We start from the raw sequence: 17387 nt of genomic DNA, 5'->3' as shown, positions 1-17387 counted from the left end.
TCTTTCCCAGTGTCCTACTGAGTACCAGGAAAGAATGGGTAGGAATATGGATGATTATGAAGATTTTGATGAAAGACAGAACAGTTATCCAACTGAAAAAAGTTTGGTCAAACTTCACAAGCAGGTATATTAATAAATGAGAGAATGCCTCACTTACGCTTGCATAATGACAATAAATGCTAGTCAAACAAAAAATTTCAATGCACTTTACCTGAATTGCTGAGTACAGTGGGTTTTGAGCTTAACAAAAACTTCTTTCAGTGAAAGAAAGCACAGAAGTTTAATACCCTAGTGATGTCCAGATCAAATTTCTGCATGTATAAAAAATGTTCTCACTCCATTATCTCTTGACATTGTTTTAACTGTGGGTAAGCCTTGTAATGATTGATTGACAGTGTATTCTATAAAAGAAATTGTAGTAAGAGATTGATATTCGGTAGGATGCAGAAAATAAAATGGTATGTTGGAAAAAGTAGACTGTCATTGCTACAGATGGATTGTGGTGAAAATGTTACCATAAAAGTCAGTTATAGGAACTCTCTTAAGACTCAATTTGGAGTTTTAGAAAGCAGGCATTCTTTATTGCAGTGCTGGGCTCACATGCAAATCATTTTGTAGAAGTGAGTGCACCCGTTACTTGCCAGTAGCAGCTATATATTTAGCATATCATGTATATTTATAGAGTTTCCAGGTAATAGTTATAATATTTGCATCCTAATTAAGCATGCTCTTTGTTGCTTGGTGGGGGTCTGGTGGTCACTGATAGTCTTCCTCACTATGTTTATTAAATGACCTCAGTGCGTCTGCACACTCACAAAGTTCTGCTGCTGAGTTGGCACTTGGTATGTCCTTGCTTCTGTTTTCTTTCAGTCTCGCTTCACTTTGGGAGCCACTCAGCTATCTTGAAGGCTAGCATCCTTGGTCTTATTTACTGTCTCCTTAGTTGTTATCAGTCCTGTGATGTTCCTTCATGCATCAGCCGAACATTTCTTTCTGTCTAAATGTTAGTAAGTTAGAACAGTTTGGTCTGTTCTACTATGTTAAAGGCAAACACAATATTGTTAGTTTAAGCCTACAAAAGAACTTCAAAACACAGGAAGCATGTAGGTACTCCTTTTATGATTTATGTGTTTGGATAGTTAATTACTGGCTTCTGTTAATATACAGAAGTAATGTTTGCAATCCTGCAAAATAGACATCTGTAAGGGATTTTGCAAGGCTTTTCTCGCATTTCTTGAAACAAGTATGTTGTAACCATAATTTCTTGGAATTTATTGTAGGTAATCTATTCAGTACAGAGACATCGTCGTACACAGGTCCAGTGGCAAATTCTTTTAGAACAAGCATTTTACCTAGAAGATGTGGCAAAAAATGAAACCAGTGCAACTCGACAGTTTGTTCATACATTTCATTCCCAGGAACCAGAGAATAAAATCACTCAGTATTTCTACACACCAACAGTTGGTAAGTGCTGTAATGCAGATTTTGAATATGTAGAGGAGTAAATGGTACTGTTCCATAAGAAGAATTTATTTTTTTATGTAAAAGGTTCAGTTGCAGTAGAGGGAAACAAATATGCATCTTAATGCATTTCTGTAATGGAATAGGTATCAGTTACTGATCATAGAATCACAGAATAGTTAGGGTTGGAAAGGACCTCAAGATCATCTAGTTCCAACACCCCTGCCACGAACAGGGACATCTCACACTAAACCATGTCACCCAAGGCTCTGTCTGACCCGGCCTTGAACACTGCCAGGGATAGAGCATTCACAATTTCCCTGGGAAACCCATTCCAGTGCCTCAGCACCCCTACAGTAAAGAACTTCTTCCTTATATCCAATATAAATTGCTCCTGTTTAACTTTTAACCTGTTACCCTTGTCCTATCACTACAGTCCCTAATGAAGAGTCCCTCCCCAGCATCCTTATAACCCCCCTTCAGATACTGGAATGCTGCTATGAGATCTCCATGCAGCCTTCTCTTCTCCAGGCTGAACAGCCACAACTTTCTCAGCCTGTCTTCATACGGGAGGTGCTCCAGTCCCCTGATCATCCTCGTGGCCTTCCTCTGGACTTGCTCCAACAGTTCCATGTCCTTTTTATGCTGAGGACACCAGAACTGTATGCAATACTCCAAGTGGGGTCTCACAAGAGCAGAGTAGAGGGGCAGGATCACCTCCTTTGACCTGCTGGTCACCCTCCTTTTGATGCAGCCCAGGATATGGTTGGCTTTCTGGGCTGCAAGCATACACTGAAGCCAGCTCATGTTCATTTTCTCGTCTACCAACACCCCCAAGTTCTTCTTCGCAGGGCTGCTCTGAATCTCTTCTCTGCCCAACCTGTAGCTATGCGTGGGACTGCTCCAAACCAGGTTTAGGACTTTGCACTCAGCATGGTTAAACTTCATAAAGCTGGCATCAGCGCACCTCACAAGCGTGTCAAGGTCCCTCTGGATGGCATTCCTTCACTCCAGCGTATCAACCGAACCACACAGCTTGGTGTCATCGGCAAACTTGCTGAGGGCGCACTCAATCCCACTGTCCATGTCAGCGACAAAGATGTTGAACAAGATTGGTCCCAACACCGATCCCTGAGGGACACCACTCATTACTGGTCTCCAGGCGGACATTGAGCCATTGACCACAACTCTTTGTGTGCAGCCATCCAGCCAGTTCTTTATCCACTGAGTGGTCCACCTATCAAATTATGTCTCCAATTTAGAAACAAGGATGTCATGCGGGACAGTGTCAAATGCTTTGCACAAGACCACATAGATGACGTCAACTGCTCTACCCCTGTCCATCAGTTCTGTAGCCCTATCATGGAAAGCCACCAAATTGGTCAGGCAGGATTTCCCCTTAGTGAAGCCATGCTGGCTGTCACCAAGCACCTTGTTGTTTTTCATGTGCCTTAGCATACCTTCCAGGAGAATCTGCTCCAAGATTTTTCCAGGCACAGAAGTGAGACTGACTGGTCTGTAATTTCCTGCGTCATCCATCTTCCCCTTCTTGAAAATGGGGGTTATATTTCCCTTTTTCCAGTTGTCAGGAACTTCACCTGGCTGCCATGATTTTTTAAATGTGATGGCCAGTGGCTTAGCGTCTTAATTCGCCAAGTCCTTCAGGATCCGCAGCTGGATTTCGTCAGGTCCCATGGACTTGTGCACTTTCAGGTTCTTAAGATGGTCTCAAACCAGATCCACTCCTATAGTGGGCCCAAGGTCTTCACTCTCACAGTTCCTGCATCTGCCTTCCAAGCCTTGGATGGTGTGGTCAAAGCATTTGCCAGTGCAGACTGAGGCAAAGAAGTCCTTAAGAACCTCAGCCTTCTCCAAATCCAGGGTAGCCAATTCTCCTGAGAGCTTCCTGAGGAGCCCACGTTCTCCCTAGTCTGTTTTTTATTTGCTATGTACCTGTAGAATCCCTTCCTGTTATCCTTAATATCCCTAGCCAAGTTTAAATCTAACTGGGCCTTAGCTTTCCTAACCTGGTCCTTAGCTTCCCAGACAACACCCCTGTATTCTTCCCAGGCTGCCTGTCCTTGCTTCCACCTTTTATAAGCTGCTTTTTTCCTTCTAAGTTTCCTCAGCAACTCCTTATCCATCCATGGAGGTCTGCTGGCCCTCCTGCTGCACTTCTTTCTAGTTGGGATGCAACATCCATGAGCTTGTAGCATGTGATCCTGAAATATTAGACAACAGTTTTGAGCCCCCCTGCCGTCTAGGGCTATATCCCATGGAACCTCACTAAGCAGGTTCCTGAAGAGGCCAAAGTCTGCTCTTTTGAAGTCTAGGGCAGTGAGCTTGCTGCACACTCTTCTCACTGTCCTGAGGATCTCTAAGTCGACTACCTCATGATGGCTACAACCAAGGCTGCCCTGGAGTGTCGCATTTCCAACGAGCCCTTCCCTGTTGGTGAGCACAAGGTCAAGCATGGCACCTCTCCTTGTCGGCTCCTCTGTTACTTGCAGAAGGAAGTTGTCTTCCACACAATCGTGGAACCTCCTGGATTGCTTGTGTCAGGCTGTACCGTCCTTCTAACAGATATCAGGGTGGTTCAAGTCCCCCATGAGGACAAGGGCCTGCGAGCATGAGGCTGTTGCTGTCTGTCTATAGAGAGCTTCATCCACAGAGTCCTCTTGATCAGGTGGTCTGTAACAGATCCCCACAGTAATGTCCCCCGTACCTGTTCTTCCTCTGACCCTGACCCACAAACTCTGTTAATTGATCACCTGTCCCCAGACAGAGTTCCATACTCTCCAGCCTATCCCTAATATAAATAGCAACTCCCCCTCCCCGTCTGCCAGGCCTGTCTTTTCTAAAGATCCTGTAACCTTCCATTTCAACACTGCCGTCATAGGAGCCATCCCAATGTGTTTCTGTAATACCAGTGATACCATATCCTCATTGACATGCACACGTCTCTAATTCCTCTTGTTTGTTCCCCATACTACAGGCGTTTGTATAGAGGTGTCTGAGCTGAGCTCCAAATGAAGCCAGGTCATTGGCTGGAGCAGCTGAAATATCTTTACATCGCTCTGAGCATTTATTATAGGTGCTGGCAACTGACTGGGTGTGTTGGGATGGAATGATGCCCTGCATCCCCCAACACATCTAGTTGAAAGCTTTCTTGACCAGCCTGGCAAGCCTCCTACCAAATCAGCTTCACCAGCTTCCAGTAGACCTGGCCATCGAGTCCAATGTTCTAAATACCCAAACCCCTGACTATGGCACCATTGTTCTAATCAGTTATTAACCTGCCAAATCCACCTGGCCTTTTTAAGGTACTCCCCTTTATCCTGGGGAATTGATGAAAAGACTGAGCTCCAGAGTCCCTAACCACCTCTCCCAGGGCTCTGTAGTACTTAATGGTCTCCAGACTACTGCTATCTGTATCTAGCACCCACTCAGTAGGACTTATTAGACCAGGCAACCTCTCTGCAACATAAATATTGTTTTTATATATAATATATGTATACATATATGTATATAAAGAGTCTAAACTTAAAAGCAGTTGCATGTTGTAATAGCAAACTTTGAAGCCTTAGAAGAAAGAAAACAAATAATTAAGTTAGCATCTGAAATTACTGGATCACATGTTTGGAACATTACTGAGATGGCACCACTCTTCCAGTAAAGCAAAAAGAGAAAGATTCTCTGTCCGTCATGTACTGAACATAAGGAGTTGCAGTTGCTTGTTAATCTTTTTGGAAAGTGCCTTTTCCCAGTCATGGTTCATCTTCTAATTTGTTGTGCAGTAGCAATGGTTATTTCCCGGGTAGGACAGCATTGTTTTAAAGTCTAAGCTTTGTTTCTGAGAGGGTAACAGATGAACAAACAAAAAGTGGATCACTTGTAGTATCTGTGCCAAACGTGAAGAGCTCTGTTCTGCACACCCCACTCTTCCCAGTCCATTTGCAAAATTTGCCTCCCAGATTCCACCCTGTTTCCTCCTGTTTTGCACATGATTATTTAGGGCTGAGCCAGATCTCTAGGCTTTGGAAGACCCCTAAAATTAAGTGTGTGACCCTGTAGATTCTGGTCTTCATTTTAAAGGCGTGTGTCCAAAAATTTCGTGACATTTTTTGTGAGGGAGTTCAGTTTCTGATAGTGTAATTTTTATTAACCCTTTCTGGTTGTATGTGTGTTGTTTTTTCCAGAGTGGTACTGGGAATGTCTTCTACGACCATGGTTTTACAGGGTGCTTGCTGTTGTTCTGGCCACATTCTCTGTCATTGTTGTGTGGTCAGAGTGCACCTTTTTCAGCACAAAACCAGTTTTATCACTGTTTGCAGTTTTCATACAGCTGGCAGAAAAGACATATAATTATATATACATAGAGGTAAGTTTGAAATAATCAGTCAATAAAAATCTTTCACGTAATTTGTTACCGCAACATTAGACCAGATTTATTTAAAAATAAGCCTCTAAATAATCTGTCAACTCTTAGAAGGTCTCTAAAACATGTATCACCATTGTTTCTGTGGTGTGAGTCAGCCTTTTGCCACTTTCTTAAAACTCTCCAATGCAGGATGAGGGTGTGATCCAGTTGAGCTGAATCTCATGTGTGGAGTAATGCAGGAAACCTTAACTTGAAGCTTTGTGTTAAATCAGCTGTGTGTGACCTGTCTTTCCTAACCAGGAATTTGCTGCTGACCAGAAATACAGCCTCAGGTGTAGCTAGCATACACATGTACAAATTTATCAGTAAAGGAACTTGTCCTGGGTTCAGCAGTAGCAGTCATTTTTCTCCTTCTTGGTAGCTGGGGCAGTGCTGTGTTTTGACGTTCGGCCTGGGAACAGAGCTGATAATGGTGATGTTTTGGTTTGGCCAAGGACTTTGTGAGCCTCATGCTCACAGAACTGAGCTGAAAAATTCCGGTATACTAACAAAATAGGTCGAATTGAGAACACTCATTTTTATCCCTTTTTGTGGGAGGAAATGCCAAATTATCATAGTAATTATCAAGGTAATTACAGCAATTTCATTTACACAACAAGAAGTAGAATTAATATTCCTAGTGTTAGTTGCCATTATGTGAAATGCAGGATGTTGCAAATATAATTCTTAATTTAAATTGGTGAAAAAAACTCGTGAAGTTTCTTAGAGCAGGTGAGAGCTGGTGTTACTGTCCCATCTCAAAATAAAAAATTAGACTGCAGTCAACCTATTGCCTGCACAGACTATGTGCTGAATGCATTAAAACCTTTAGTAGAGTTCTACATTCAAGTGACTTTTATTTATTTTTTTTCCCAGATGGCCTGTTTTCTTACCATCTTTTTCTTAAGTATCTGTGTTTATTCTACTGTCTTCAGGATCCGTGTATTTAACTACTATTACTTAGCTTCACATCATCAGACAGATGCATATAGTCTCCTTTTCAGTGGCATGTGAGTATGTGGCATATATTTTGCAGATTTTCTGTCAGATACTCAATTGAAGGTGTCCATGAAAGTTTAGTTTGTATTCTTTCATTTATAAACATATAGGTATAAATCCTAATGATCTATACATCATTATTCTGTGAAATATCAAGTTATAATTTGTGAATATCATTAGTCCAGTAAATTGTTTTAAATGCTGTTGCTTCTTGTATTTGTGCAGGTTATTTTGCCGTCTTACTCCACCATTATGCTTGAACTTTTTGGGCTTGACCCACATGGATGCAACAATCTCTCACAAAAATACTCAGCCAACTGCTTATACATCTGTAAGTACAGAAAATGTGGGTTTGAGCCATCTATGTGATTTGGAAACTAGGCACAATATTTTAAAATATTTCTTATATTGAGATATTAAAGTATTTTCATTGCTATTACACAGGTAGACATACTTATAGTTCAGTAGTGATTGCTAGGAGTCATCAATAGTTCCATTTTTCTGTTTAGGTCTCTTTATTCTAAGAAAGTAAAGTTTTATTGTGAAGAGTTCAGACTGTTCTTCACTTCTTCAGAGCTCTAGCTTCCTCTGGTTTTAGCATATGGGGCATTTTTATAGACTAGGAGCGAACCTAACTTGCCACTAAAAAGTGAGTTTGGGATAACTGAACCACAGTTTCCGCAGGACAGCAGGTTACATCTCACATCTTTGTTGTTAGCAAGTGGATTCTTAGTGTTGCCCAGAGATACCTTTCACAGCAGATGAAGAAAGATTCACCAGATTTGAACTGGTTCTGGATTAGGTGAGACAAGATCAAGCATCTTGGAAACCTCGGAAGTGGATACACTGCTAGAGGCAGCCTTTATATCTGCTTATTCTGGGTCAAGTGTCTGAAGCAGATCTGTGATAATGATATTGACTGATTTTCAGTAAGTGTAAAGGATTCTGTGTTTGTGTGTTGTGGACTGAAAACAGGAAGATGGGACAGTCTTTATGGATATATGTAGAAAAAACTTGATTAGAGCTTGTTTTTGGAATTTTTTTTTCCAGATAATGGGATCCATGAGGGTGCTGTCCTTCATTGCAGATGGATTTTATATATATTACCCAATGCTTGTTGTCATTCTCTGTATTGCCACATACTTCAGGTAAGTGATGTGCAAGACAGATCCTCTGTGTTTCTTTACATTAATAATACTAGTTTCAGTGATCAGTGAGATATTCTCTTCTCCTTTTCCAGCAGTTATGAAATAACGAAAATGCAAAACCTAAGCCAATACCTAGCTATTTATATATGTGAAATGTACACATTTCAAGAACATTTATTATATTAACTCGTAACTGAGTTGTGGGGGCTTTTTCCCCATTAAACTTCATTCTTAGATTTTGAGGTCAGATCTGTTCAGACTTTGGAGCCTGCAGACATTTAGATTCTGCTTTTGAGATTCATTAGGGACTGTAGTGACAGGACAAGGGGTAAGGGGGATTGGATATAAGGAGGAAGTTATTTCCTGTTAGGGTGGTGAGGCACTGGAATGGGTTGCCCATAGAAGCTGTGAATGCTCCATCCCTGGCAGTGGTCAAGGCCAGGTTGGATGAAGCCTTGAAGCCTTGGGTGAGATGGTTTAGTGTGAGGTGTCCCTGCCCATGGCAGGGGGTTGGAACTAGATCTTCAGGTCCTTTCCAGCCCTAACTATTCTATGATTCTATGATTAAAATTACCATGAGCAAACTGTGTTTTCAGCAAGGTTTTCTAATATATTAAGTAGCATTAGCTGAAACTGTAGTTAATAAACTTTCTAATTGGTACAACGGTTTTCTGATTCATACCAGACTTCAGTTTGAAAATACAGTGGTTTAAATCATTTGATCTTGTTTCCCAAAGGCACAATTTCTTGGCAGCTGTAAGGGTAGTTACAGAAAATACTGTTATATGTATTATGTTGTATGTTTGCTTTTTCAAACAAAAAAAAAAATTTTCAAAATGTTTGCTTTTGAGCTCTGTAATGGTTGAGATACTTTAGGTTTGCCCAGCTGTGTTTATGTTCACTTCCTCAATTTTGCGTGACTCATGTAGATTGTAGCGAAACACCTTGATCTGTCCATAAAACCCTACTTGCATCCATATGTAATAAGACAACAAGGATCCTGTCCTTATTTTTGCATGCTTACTTTTAGGTTAGGTTACAAAAATGGTGGTGGAGGGAAAAAAAAAAAACCCAACAAGCAAAAAAGCCCCCCAAAAACCAGTGTAGCCAACAAGAAGAAAATTTGTGTGACTTGTTGTCTGTGACCCTGGGTCTTGAATGCCATAGTGAAAAGGAAGAGAAGAAACCAAGGAGAGGAGCTTGCTTTGCGAGGACTTTACTGCCCTCTAATAATTCAGATGCATGCAAAACACTAAGTAAAATCTATCAAGGAAAGCTGTTTAATGCAGCAGTCTTAAAGTTCAGGTAGTATAGGAAAAAAAAGCTTTTAAGCATAAATATACAATGAAGCCAACTTTGAACATGATACTGATACACCAGTTTGGAGAAAAGCAACAACAAAACCAGCAGTTGTGTTCTCAAGTGTAAAGTTGAAAAGGTGAAAGTGGTTTAATGCTGTCAAATTCAAGGACAAGGTTAAAAAAAATGGAGCAGGCTTTTTATCTGACTGCTGCCTAATGTGTATTCAGCCAGCATCCCTGCAGCGTAAGAATATGCCACATGTTTCTGCTGAGTGAAGCCTGAAATAAAGGTGGCTTTCCTGTTACTATTGTTTCAAAACCACAGATATCTTAATAGGCGGAATTTTTGTAGTAATTGTCTTCTGGCAAAGAAGAGTCAATGAGATATCATGGGTATAAATTTTGTTATATCTGAGAACATTTCAAGCAATTGTCTTATCTTAAATCACTACTCTCAAGACTATAGACAGTGTTATTCCTCAGTCTGAATAAGAGTATTCCATCACTTTCAGTTGGATATATGAACATGTCACTGTTGTGAATTTTCTGATTTCTCAATATAATAATGTGTCTTTTCTTCTATATTGCTTTATTCTCAAATTGTCCATAAATTTCTGAGCAATTTGTTTTACATTTTGCATTGTAATATCTCTTCATTGTAAGTTAACAAACAAAATTGCTTCTCCTGCTTTACCAGTTTAGGAACTCGTTGTTTGAATCTTTTGGGATTTCAGCAGTTCATGGGGGATAACGAAATGACCTCTGATTTGATTGATGAAGGGAAAGAGCTGATCAGAAGAGGTAAGTTGGGTCGTCTATCCTAGTATTCCTATGAAGTATGCTATGTTGTTGCATGAAACTTACTTGAAATGTTGCACAAACTCATTTTAATCTTGCTTTGTGTGGTATGTTAATTGAGCTGCACAAACTCTGTGGTCTCCTTTACAATTTTTTGCTGTTTCAGCTGTCTTTTATCATAGAAAACATGTTGTTCTGTAGAGCTAGAATTATCTGCTGGTTTTGAAAGCTTTTTATTTTTTAATGTAATTCTTATTGAAAGTGTTTTGTGAAAGTTGTTAAAAGCTATGTTTAGAAATTAAAATATTTGGATACAGTTTTATATCATGGAATAATTTTATACTTCTTTCACAGTTATAAAAAAAAAACCTAGATTTTCTTAGAGTGAGTTTCTTTGTGGATTTGGGTTTGGTTTGGTTTTGTTTTTTCTTTTTGAGAGAGATGCATGTCTCTCCTTCCCTTAAACAAGAGGTTACTATGATGCTGGGATGTTACATTTACAGGTGAATAGTAGACACAAACTATTTGGGTCATACTTTGGGCCTCACAGAACTTCAGCAAGATTTTGATTTGATAATGCTCAAGTTCGTTCTTAACATCATATTTTTTCCAACTACTTTTTTTTTTTTTGTTAGCTAGTATCCACACGTCATGCCTTGACCTAAGATACCATCATGATTAATTAATTCTAACAGGAAACTCCATAATTATAGACAAGCAGCTTTGTCTTTTGTTTTCATTTAATGGTATGTGCTATTTATTTCTATATAAGTAAGAATCTTGGCAAGTTAACTTTGGGTTTTCACTGTTTGTTAAAAAATATCGGTAATGATTTTTCTTGTATGGAGCTCAGCTGGTTCTTTTTTTTTCTTATATAGAGAAAAGAAAACGTCAAAGACAAGAAGAAGGTGAAAACAGAAGAAGGGTATGTGTTTGTTTTAGCTAATTACAATATTAATATACTGCAATATCTGATAGGATTTGCCATTGCTGTTTAATTCAGCATGTTCTATGTCACAAAATGTAAGTCGCCAGTAATTGATGGAATCAGTTGAATCTTGGAGAGTAGTCTTGGCTAGGAATGGGGGGGGAATAATTTACATTTTACTTTTAAAGGATAAGAGAGAGACTCTGGTCACACGACTTGGACACTTGTTACTTACTGGGCTGTGAGAGCAGTATATGCCAATAGGTATAATAAGCATTAAAAACAATCCTGATTGCTAGGATGCAGAATAATCTGAAATGGCTTATTATCAGTCTCATGTTGATACTGCTCTGCTTGAAATAACTGCAGTTGCACTGTCATCGTGTTCACCGAAATAGGGACTGTATACTCCTCCCAAACGTACCTGTTGCTTTGTATGTCCTTTGGAAAAGTAATTGACACAGATTTTTGTTTGTTTGCTTGTTTTCAGAGGAGGAAATTACATTTAAGACAAAATTAATACTTTTATCACTGAGTAACAAACAGAATATTTGATGCAAATCAGACTTTCAGTGCATACTGAGTTGAAAAATCTGTGAAGGCAGTCAATATGGATAAAAATAATTCAGCTTCATTTTAAGGAGCGTCAGTTAACTATGGCTTTAGTTTTCCATTTGTTTATAACATTTGGAATTTAGTATAGAAAGTCATGAAGAGATAAATCAAAAGATTCATGTAAAAAATGAACGGACTAAAGGAAGGGAAAAAATGTTATCTGCAGAAAGGTAGGATAATATTGGACTAAAACCTCTTGGCTTTTCAAGCTCAGGAATACTTTAATTCTGGATGACAGCCAGTATAACCAGGACAGACAGGCCTTTCTTCTGATCTAATTCCCATCTCATAATTTTAGTACTTGAACTTACTGTTAAAGAAAATAGTAGCAAAGGCATGATGCATTTAGTATACACTGAAATGATCTGACATTAAGAAACAATTTTGGTTCAACAGCAAACTCGGTTTCAGATGTTACCTGGTTTTTGAGTTTACATTAAATACTGTAGTGCTTTAATTCTTGAAATTCTTTGGGCTTTTGAGAGTATTATCTTTTACTGGATCATGATTAAATGTTTGATCCTTCTGCAGTTTAGAACTAGCATGGCATAAATTAGCACAAAAAACTTTGACTATAGAGTTCTTACCAGCCCATAATCTGGAATCTAGATATGAAACAGAAAGTTATTGGAGCAATTTTCTGGAAAAGTTGCTTTGGAGGAAAAGTTTCTGTTGAGATATGAAGTTGTTTCCTAATAAAAGTATGAGATGTCTAATTCTTTAATATTTCATTACACTTGATACTAAAATGTTTTCATACTAAAACATGATGGAATGGAAACACAACAGGATAAGCTAAGTAAAAACACAGCTTGTTCAAATATTTTTGTGCTGCTTCTGTTTATTTTTCTATTCTACCACTAGATGGAAGTAGAACTTAAAAAAAGCAGCCTTCCCACCATAATTTGGAGCAGTGTAGTGAACTTTGAATGCAGATTTAATATGTAGCTTGTTTTCTGCAAGCCTTTTTTCTAAAGAACTATTACAGTAACTGTTTTAGTGAAGGGATATATCGACTTTAAAATACATACCAAAATTCTCCCTGTATAAAGATACTGAACAGGAACACTTTTAAAGTGTTGGTTTCATAGTCTGATGTAATTGACCAATTAGCTCTACATTGCAGATCTGGAATATATCTTGACCCTCCATAGGCTTTTGTTGTGTTGCTTTTTCCTCACCACTTACATTTCCTTATTTTATCTTTTTTTCCAGGAGTGGAAAGAGCGATATGGAAATAGAGATGATTCCACTAGAAACAGAGTTGTCCACACAGACCAAAAAGAATCCAGTTTCTCAGAGGCCAATGCCAATAGACGTAAGCTTTATGGAGTTTGTGGGGAGTTTGATTTGGTTTATTATTCTAATGTCTTGCCTGCACCACACTGGCTGTGTGAGCAGCTTCAAATACATTCCTTTTTGTCTTAGTTGATGTGGCCATCTTGCCCATTGAAGTCACCTGAAAAGAGTACTGTGTTGCTTCCCATCTTCTGTGCTCCCTCTAGTTGACGTTGGAGATTCTGGCTAGTTTCAACACTTTGGTCTTCTTATGGGACATATAATGGCTGCAATGAGAGTAGCAGTTCTCAACAAAGAGGTTATATTTAGGGTATATCTTGAAGTTTGCAATTTTAAATATTAAATTTACCTCTTGTAGTTGCGAATTAACTCTTCAGATGGGAATAATTAAATTATCAGATGGATGGCCAATGAATGTAAAATCAATAACATATCACATGAGTGTATACATACTCGTTTAATGTCTGTTAGCACAAAACTTTTTTGTGGATGCTTCATACTTCCAAAAAGTTTATTTGTCACAGTCTTAATGTTTTTATATGTATTTTATGTGCTTTTGTAAGCTAATGGCAAATAAGAAATGAAAGTAAAAAAAAAAACAAGGGAAAAGGTGGTGGAGAAAGCAAGCTCTGAACATGCTTCTGAGACAACTCTGGTAGATTTCGCCTCCTCTTTACAGAGTTGCAAACTCATATTTTCAGAGGTAGCCTAACTGTGAGATTATATTAAATTATTAGTATATTCTATACTTTAATGTAACTAAAGGAATATGTAGCATTTCAATACTGAAAAAGCTGTAGGTACTGGCCTAATGAAATGGCAGAGTGAACTGCAAAACCACTGTATTTCATTAGTTCATAAGGTTGCCTTTTCAAAAACAAACAAAACCAAAAAAAAACCACCCAACCCTTGAGCCATCTTAATTAAAGTGGGAGGTTGGGAAGATGAATGGTTGATTGTTCATCCATCTAATTTAAAATTTTTTAAAAAGTTTGCATATAACTTCATAATTTTTTTTCATTCTTACAGAATCATAGAACAGCTAAGGTTGGAAAAGACCTTAAGATCATCAAGTTCCAACCCCCCTGCCATGGGCAGGGACACCTCACACTAAACCATGTCACCCAAGGCTCTGTCCAACCTGGCCTTGAGCACTGCCAGGGATGGAGCATTCACATCTTGCATGGGCAACCCATTCCAGTGCCTCACCACCCTAACAGGAAAGAGTTTCCTCTTTATATCCAGTCTAAACTTCCCCTGTTTAAGTTTTAACCCATTACCCCTTGTCCCACCACTACAGTCCCTAATGAAGAGTCCATCCCCAGCATCCCTATATGCCTCCTTCAGATACTGGAAGGCTGCTATGAGGTCTCCACGCAGCCTTCTCTTCTCCAGGCTGAACAGTCCCAACTTTCTCAGCCTGTCTTCAGGTGAGGTGCTCCAGTCCCCTGATCATCCTCCTGGCCTTCCTCTGGACTTGTTCCAACAGCTTCATGTCCTTTTTATGTTGAGGACACCAGAACTGTATGTAATACTCCCATGTGTGGTCTCACAAGAGCAGAGTAGAGGGGCAGGATCACCTCTTTTGACCTACGTGTCATGCTGCTTTTGATGCAGCGCAAGATACAGTTGGTTTTCTGGGCTATGAGTGCACACAGCTAGCTCATGTTCATTTTCACATAAACCAACACCCCCAAATCCTTATTAGCTATTTATTTACTTAGCACCATTTTAGCCACCAAGGGCACCCAGGTGTCTGCACAGAGCTACACAGGCCTTATGTGTGCTCTCCTTGGAGAGGAGCTGAAGGGATGGCAGAATGCCTAAAGGTTCCAGACAGGCAACTTAACTACACTAAAGCTGTCCCTCCCATAGAATTACAGCATTGTAAGAACATTCGAAGTAAAAAAACCCTGTTTGGGTCATCTCAAATGCCTGCTGGTCCAGTCTTTTAATAGCCACAGCGGCCAGGAGCCCCCACTGGGTTTGTCTGTACAGTTCTTCCTGCTCTGCCCTCCAGCAAGCAGCCATTTCCTAGCTTCCTGAGCTGGAAGTTGCACGTATAGTTATTCTCCCTGAGTTTTGCTAGCCCCTCTTTGAACCCATTAATGCATCTCACATCTCACAATAACAAGCACTGAGATGTCATATTCTGCAGGTCATATGTAGTGCTGCAAGCAGCTGTTCAGATTCTGGGGCATCCTCTTTGCTGGCTGATGACTGCAGGGCAAGAGGGGATGTGGTTGGCAAAGTCCAGCAAGACTGTCTCTGCAAGTGGGTTTGCCAACATTGTGAGCAGGGCTTTAAGGGGATTTGCTGGGACTCATGACCAAAGCCTGAAGAGAAAAAGAGGCATGGGGTGGCCCTAACCCTTTGCATCTGATAGCAGCACTGCTGGCAAACAAGTCGAGTTCCTGCAGAGCACAGACACAAATGCACAAGAAGAACAGAAGGAATTAAGAGTCTGAACACATTCCTCCTTATCCTGGGTTCAGCAGTAGCAGTCATTTTTCTCCTCCTTGGTAGCTGGTGCAGTGCTGTGTTTTTGACTTTCAGCCTGGAAACAACGTTGGTAACACCAATGTTTTTAGTTGTTGCTAAGTAAGGACTTTCTCAGTCTAATGCTCTGACAGTGAGGAGGGGCACGGGAAGCCAGGAGGAAGCAGAGAGAGGACACCTGACCCAGACTAGCCAAAGGGGTATTCCATACCACAGCAAGTCATGCCCGGTATAAAAACTGGGGGCAGTTACCCAGAAGGGTTAGATCACTGCTCAGGTTGGGCTGGGTGTTGGTCGATGGGTGGTGAGCAGTTGTATTCTCTTCTCTTGTGATTTCTCTTATTATTATTGGTGGTAGCAGCAGTGGTTTGTGTTACACCTTAGTTACTGGACTGTTCTTATCTCAAGCTATGGGAGTTAACATTCTTTCCATTCTCCTCCCCATCCCTCCAGGAGTGGGGGAAGAAAGAAGGGATGGAGTGAGCGAGTGGCTGCATGGTTCTGAGTTGCTGGCTGGGCTTAAACCACAACTCTCCTTTACTAGTTTCTCTCTGTATGCCTGGTGTAGGAGTCAGACTTCCAGGATCGTAATTCCAGGCTAGGCCATCAGCCACAGCTTTCTGATGATGATGCTTTTTAGCCTTGGTGCAATTAAATCTGTGTAGCGGGTAGTCTACCTTCATAAGCCCTTAAATTTTAAGTGCCTGGGAAAGTGACTCTCTTAAACAAAGTTCATGTATTCCATTGCTAAACAGTGGAAACATGTAGGTACCTTTGGCATCCACAAGGTAAGCCCCGGGGAGTTTGATGTGCATTTCTCCTTAAGCTGTCAAGGAAGCGAGGCTCTCACAGACATTCATAACACTCAGCAGAGAGATATGGGGCATCTGCCATCACAGCCTGGAGTTCTGATCTAGGGTTGGGAGGGACCTCAAGATCATCTAGTTTCAACTCCCCTGCCATGGGCAGGGACACCTCACACTAAACCATGTCACCCAAGGCTCTTGTCGAACCTGCCCTTGCACACTGCCAGGGATGGAACATTCACAACTTCCTGGGCAACCCATTCCAGTGCCTCACCACCCTAACAGGAAAGAGTTTCCTTCTTATATCCAATCTAAACTTCCTCTGTTTAAGTTTTAACCTGTTACCCCTTGTCCTATCACTGCAGTCCCTAATGAAGAGTCCCTCCCCAGCATCCCGATAGGCCCCCTTCAGATACTGGAGGGCTGGTATGAGGTCTCCACGCAGCCTTCTCTTCTCCAGGCTGAACAGCTCCAACTTTCTCAGCCTATCTTCATATGGGAGGTGCTCCAGTCCCCTGATCATCCTCGTGGCCTCCTCTGGACTTGTTCCAACAGTTCCATCTCATTTTTATGCTGAGGACACCAGAACTGGACACAATACTGTAAGTGAGGTCTCACGAGAGCAGAGTAGAAGGGGCAGGATCATCTCCTTTGACCTTCTGGTCACGCTCCTTTTGATGCAGCACAAGATACAGTTGGTTTTCTGGGCTGCGAGCGCACACTGCCAGCTCATGTTCATTTTCTCGTCAACCAACACTCCCAAGTCCTTCTCTGCAGGGCTGCTCTGAATCTCTTCTCTGCCCAACCTGTAGGTGTGCCTGGGATTGCTCCGACTCAGTTGTAGGACCTTGCACTTGGCATGGTTAAACTTCGGGAGGTTGGCATCAGCCCATTCTTTGCAAAGTATATCTCATCTTACTTGAGGGGCAAAATGATAATTGTAGTTTCCATGGACATACGAAAATGAATACAATGAATTTGAGCATGTAGTTGGTTAGTTTAATATCTAATTTACTCTAAATCATTATAGCTAAACTTTGGATTACTTAATAGCAATTTGTTATTCTGGTATTTAAAGTCTGATGATTTCACATTCTCCAAGGTGTTCATAAA

The 17387-nt window shown here is 40.5% G+C and overlaps 1 protein-coding gene across 2 annotated transcripts in view; it reads left to right on the top strand.

The window, feature by feature from the left end:
- Positions 1-17387, top strand: part of LMBRD2 (LMBR1 domain containing 2) — a 42087-nt gene that overhangs the window by 15375 nt on the left and 9325 nt on the right. For both annotated transcript variants that reach the window (XM_061357942.1, XM_061357943.1), the window contains exons 8-16: positions 11-124; positions 1281-1464; positions 5661-5842; positions 6758-6891; positions 7106-7211; positions 7931-8028; positions 10027-10130; positions 11006-11052; positions 12886-12988. In XM_061357942.1, the coding sequence (XP_061213926.1) occupies positions 11-124; positions 1281-1464; positions 5661-5842; positions 6758-6891; positions 7106-7211; positions 7931-8028; positions 10027-10130; positions 11006-11052; positions 12886-12988 (1072 nt within the window). The remainder of the gene's footprint in view (positions 1-10; positions 125-1280; positions 1465-5660; positions 5843-6757; positions 6892-7105; positions 7212-7930; positions 8029-10026; positions 10131-11005; positions 11053-12885; positions 12989-17387) is intronic.

The sequence above is a fragment of the Neopsephotus bourkii genome, unplaced genomic scaffold (genome assembly GCF_033783945.1).
Source record: "Neopsephotus bourkii isolate Nb327-2 ecotype Australia unplaced genomic scaffold, CSIRO-AGI_Nbou_v1 NB_933, whole genome shotgun sequence".
Classification (NCBI taxonomy): Eukaryota; Metazoa; Chordata; class Aves; order Psittaciformes; family Psittacidae; genus Neopsephotus; species Neopsephotus bourkii.
The sequence above is the reverse complement of the archived record's forward strand: the minus strand, read 5'-3'. Positions and strand labels throughout refer to the sequence as shown.